The 5399-nt window shown below is 39.0% G+C and overlaps 1 protein-coding gene across 1 annotated transcript; it reads right to left on the reverse strand.

Annotated features, from left to right (window-relative positions):
* Positions 1 to 406: 406 nt before the first annotated feature.
* LOC128235984 (uncharacterized) lies at positions 407 to 3188 on the reverse strand. The gene is made up of 5 exons (XM_052950768.1): positions 3111 to 3188; positions 2521 to 2940; positions 1497 to 1687; positions 918 to 1122; positions 407 to 414 (listed from the first exon to the last, which is right to left on the reverse strand). The coding sequence occupies exons 1-5, from the start codon at positions 3139 to 3141 to the stop codon at positions 407 to 409; spliced, it is 855 nt and encodes a 284-aa protein (XP_052806728.1). The 5' UTR covers positions 3142 to 3188.
* Between the last annotated feature and the right edge of the window lie 2211 nt (positions 3189 to 5399).

Genomic DNA, 5399 nt, shown 5'->3' on the forward strand with positions numbered 1-5399 from the left:
CGCATAAGGAATGAATTCTACTAGGTAGACATACCTAGTTATCATTTTTAATGGAAAAATACGAAAAAACAGCGAACAATAAATAAATTGTAAACTATGTGGTACAGTTAGTAAGTTTCAATGCATTTCAATGCACACCGATACCAAGTTTATGTCAGTTTACGACAATTTCTTCTTTTTTTTCGCTATTTTATCATACGGAGTGCAGCCCCTTTAAAGGACTTCTTCACAGATTGTTTGTGGTCATTGATGTTTTTATTAATTCTGTTGAAATTATGACACTGAACTACCTTGTATGTACAAACACGAAACACCAACTGGCAGGTTGTCCTTTGAACATAATGTGGTAAATCCAAGCCTTAAGTCATTGTTACTAACGATTTCCGGCAACACAGTTAATTCTTTGTCACTTTTCTAAAACAATATAAATATTTGGCTGTATTTTGAACCTTATAAAACATGAACAAGTGGCTCCAAATTATTATTACTGTTGTGGCCAAATGTTTTTGTATTTTCATTACATATGTTATCTGAAAAGTCGAAATGATTCAAATAACTAGTTAACCAGAACATAAAACATGTATGTGCAATCAGATGCTGTAAGTAAATAGACGAGTTTAGACGAGTTTAAGTGTACCTTTAAGTTTAAACTTCACACAGAAGGGCAATAAGCACGTAACAAATACAAGTTAGAAGATATCCGGAAATTAGAAAAGAGACTTTCGCTGCAGCGCCTGAACTCATCCCACTTCGATCTGGAAAGCAATAACAGAAATGAATGTTCAGGTAAATCGACCACCTTTTGGTTAAATTGGAACTTCATATTTTATCGCAAGTTCTTGTTATAACATTGATTGTTTACTTCAGTGAATGGTTGTACATTGAATTCGGTGTGTTTATGTTTAACCTAAACTTACCGAGCATGAACGTGTAATCCGGTGAGTGTGCCGTGTACGTCATCTGTTGCTGTGACGTCACCTGGCACCGGAAGCCCAAACCTGAGTCCGCTGCTTCTACCGTGTAGCGCAGCATGGACGTCCGCGAATAATGGCAGATGGGCGTCGAGATGCCGGAAGCTCCACCCTCAGAGATGTAGTCTGCGTCTCGAATCGGGGTGAAATACTAGGTTGACAAATATCTTGATTTAGCCAACAAAGGTATTGTAAATATTATGTGTTCAAATACTGGAACCACTAAGCAACTAATACTATCCGATGTTTTTTTTTCACTACACGGCACGTGATTTTGTCAAAATACGCTCGACCTACATGAACAGCAAAAGTAGTGCAAATAATATATGTTCAATTACCGGAATAAAAACTAATTAAAAATTATAAATAAAAAACGTAAGTATAAGCACAGAGTACTGTAAGTATGCTATGCACAAGCGCCAACTCTTTATGAGCTGATGGTACTCGTATCTGACACATTATCCGATGATATGTTTAGACTACACGGCACGGCACGTTTAATATTTTGTCAAAATATTAACTGACCTGGAACACGAGCTGGCTCCCAGACGTCCGCCGAAACCACTGGATGGGGGCATCTGGGGAAGCTCCGATACTGCCAGTGCACGTGAGCTCAAGCTGCTCCCCGGGCTGCACGAGGGAGTTGTTCATTACCGGTTCCGTCATGAATTCGTTAACAACGCGGGCGGCCAGCAACTGCAGGTTCCCCGGACGCACTGAACACATAAATGTTTAACACTTAGAATGTTTAGAATAAGGTGTCGAAAGTGTTTGTTTAGCCTGCGTAGCATGACAGACAGATAAGGATCATGTTGTGCAACGTTGGCGGAACCCGCGTCATTACACTTTCGTGGCCACTCTTTTACGTTACCATTCTTCATCCAATACCTAGCAAATTTGATACAATATGTAAAACATGGACATTGTATCTTAATGAACCAGATTATCCTTTAAATCGTCAAAAATTGATAAAAATATAGCTAATAACTTCTTTGTTTGTGACACAGGCGATATCGGCTCTGTTATTTTACAAGGCAAGTAAGCAAAATATGGTAGTCTTTTTTCTGTGTCACAATATAGATTTTATTTTGATTATCTATAAATAGTAAATAAATGAGCGATTTTAAAGGTTTTAAATACAACATTCAGTCAAAATAAATATAAATGAGTGATTTTAAAGCTGCACTCTCACAGATTGAACGTTTCGACAACTTTTTATTTTTTTTTCTTAAAACGAGCCTTTTTTTCCGAAAATCAATGATAACCAGTTATATAAGACTGCTAACAAAAAATAAGATTGCAGATTCTTATATATATAAGTTTATGTTTTATGCATTTTAAACATTAATTTTCGAACGTAAATATGAAAATCAACGATCTGAATTTTTGTTAGCAATCTTATATCATTGTTTTGCAGATATTTACGCAAATTGGCTATTTTCAAGACAAAAAAATGTAAAAGATGTAAAATGGTATATCTGTGAGAGTGCAGCTTTAAATGTTTTAAAATACAACATTTAATAAAAAGAAAAATAACCCCAGATATTACCGGAAACAGACAATATGGCTGAGGCGTTCGCAGTCATAGTGTCCCCGTTGTTCGGTTTGTAAAAGACCTTACATTGGTAAGAGTTTCCGTCGACGCAGTCCAACCGGTCTTGCCGGTAGCGCACACTAAGCAAGTTTCCGGAAGTTCCAAGCATGCCCGTCACTTCCGGTATTTTCTGCAAGATGTCGTTAGGCGCATTGGTGCTTACTCTAGGCGGATTACCAATACTTATTTCAGCTAGACTGTCCTGAGTGGGGCCGCGCTTTATGTACAAGGAGTAAACTTGCTGAACCCCGGACATTCGACATTCTATGTTGACATACAATGGTGAGGTCGTTGTGACGTCATTCGCGTCACCGCCGATGATTACTGATGATGGCGTGATTGTCAACGTTGGGTTGGCCTCTGTAACGACCCAAACTGCAATACATATAGGTCACTGTCTAAGATAATTTTATTATGTTATCATTGTGAATTCGTTGGTACGCATCTCAGAGAATTAAATTCGATATATATTGTGTTAATCGATAAAAATGAGATTATAGGCAAGACAAAAATACATGCACAAAGGTAAATAAATAACTTCTTACCGAAACAAGACAAAATGATCCTTAAAAACATTTTAATAGTCAATCTCGTTGCAAGTCGAACAAAAAAATAGAATAGTTTTTAGTACACCATCCCATTTTAACAAATAAATAATCCAAAAGCGTTATCCAGGGGCACCGCGATAATTTTTATTCAAACTTTCGTTCGTAAGTCCTTACGCCAAATAGCCCCTACCATTCTTCGATAACAACAATCACACTAATTAATATAGGGCATTGGTGAATTTCGCACTTGGGAATCATTTAGACTTTATCATCGTTTTAACTCATGTACATGATTTCGATTAAAACCACGCTAAGCCCTAACCGTATAAATGATCAGCTACGCCCCTGTTAACCTGTCAACATACTTGTAATTGTTTATGGTGATCGTGGCAGTCAGGAAATTTATTGTTTTATGACGCACCCTGTTTGCTTTTCCTGACAAGCACACATTCACTATGATAAACATGATTCAGAAATCGTGAATATGGCTCATGTTAATAAAATTGATCAAATTCATTTTTCACCGTAAGCGACGAGGTATTTTAAACATAAATAAAGGATATCTTGAATGAATGTGACTAATGTATATCAAGATGACCATTTGCACATGAAACTTATTTTTAATGGCAATTAACAAACTAACGAAGTTTTGTTTGTAACCATCATAACTTCGTACGTGTACTTGAGTTTATCATGGACTGCCCACGTTTATTGCCTGCACTATGGCTTGAACCCACCGTGAGGCCATCATGACTTAAATTGTGTTTACTGTGAAATCTTTAATTATTGTGGGACATTAATTTTCGTGAATTTCGTAGGTTGGCTTATCCACGAATTCAAGATCCCAACGAATATTTGACCTTTAATTCTGAAATCATATTGTCTATGTAAAATAGGGATATACATTTATTCACATGAATTAACATGGGTTCTGTATACACCTTGTAAGTCCTTAAATCATTGTTTGTTTACTATTAATATGTTTTATATTATTTATCATTTAACCGCAATGCACATAAATTAAAGTCAAATATTAGTATTCAGTTTTCGTATTACCGAAACATTAAAACAAGCTGATAATCAACATCCTGTGCTGTGCGGCACATGTTAACGTGCTGATTATTAACATCGTGTGTTTGAGCATCGATTTTGCTTCTTGACTTTGATCAAATATTTAATCGATTATTTATTAATGATACACAAATAGCGAGTGGACGTTAAATGATAACTTATTGAACGAAATAAAGATGAAATAGATATTGAAGTGACAAGGAAAAGCAATCTTAAGCACTATGAACATGAGAACAGTACACTCTTCGAGTGGGTGGCGATGATCCATTCGGCATGAAGCGGTTTGATTGTTGACGTGTTCATGTCGACGCTTGTGGCAGTAGTCATGTCGGCGTCGCCATCATCAAGGGGGGACACGACCTGTCCACAATACCATTGGTGAAAACAACCATTCACGTTCTCATTGTAGTCAAAGTTGAAAGACAAATCGAAGTGCTGGAGGCGGTCAGTACACGCAGGTGGTACGTATGCGTAGCAGATTCCATTCTCACGTAGAAGCCGCTGGAACTGGTGGGTCTGGTGGGCCCTCTAAAATGACCAAGGTCTGCTGGTCACACTATGCGAGCGGTAGGGAATCGCACAGGCTGTTGACATAGGGTACCAATATCTTGTCGACGTAGCGCAGGATTGATAGTTCATTACTTCAGTGAGATTCTGTGCAAGTTGGGTCTAAGCCCTTCGGAAATTTCACACCCTTAGGGTGGCAACGGTATGTCTTCCCTGCATAAAAAGGCTGCGGTGACAGCATCCTTCCGCTCTTCGGCACGGTAAGAAGTGTTGAGCCTTGCTCCTCCATCGTCCATACGCCACCTGGCACTATGCTGCATCCCGTATGGTCGAAGTTTAGGACCAAGGTTTCTGGGGTCTGGTCCTTGTCTATCATGCCTTGGACCTTGAACACGAAGTTGTCCTTGATCCCGTCAAAGTCTTTAGGGAGCGTTTTCGTCGCCTTTGTACCATATCGTATGACGAACCCCGTGCGTCTCAAAATGGACATCTGGCTTGCGACTTCTCGATTGTCAAGTGCCCGCCATGCTTTCTAAGTGTATGACGCGCATACTTGATCAGAATGCCCACAGCTGCAGCATTGCAAGTCCGGACGTTGACTACGCCCCCCCGCTAAGGCGCACCTGGCGAATACAGTTCTGTACCTTCTCGTCGTACCGTCCCAAACCTGTGTGCACTCTTCGTCGTGATTGGGCAAGGACAGCCGGT

The sequence above is a fragment of the Mya arenaria genome, chromosome 5 (assembly GCF_026914265.1).
Source record: "Mya arenaria isolate MELC-2E11 chromosome 5, ASM2691426v1".
Taxonomy (NCBI): Eukaryota; Metazoa; Mollusca; class Bivalvia; order Myida; family Myidae; genus Mya; species Mya arenaria.

Excerpts from the sequence above, each read along its gene's own strand:
- LOC128235984 (XM_052950768.1), bottom strand. The coding sequence starts at position 3,141 with ATGTTTTTAAGGATCATTTTGTCTTGTTTCG. Across the intron at positions 2,941-3,110 it reads GATCATTTTGTCTTGTTTCG|TTTGGGTCGTTACAGAGGCC; the intron begins GTAAGAAGTTAT and ends TATGTATTGCAG. Across the intron at positions 1,688-2,520 it reads AGCCATATTGTCTGTTTCCG|TGCGTCCGGGGAACCTGCAG; the intron begins GTAATATCTGGG and ends TTATGTGTTCAG.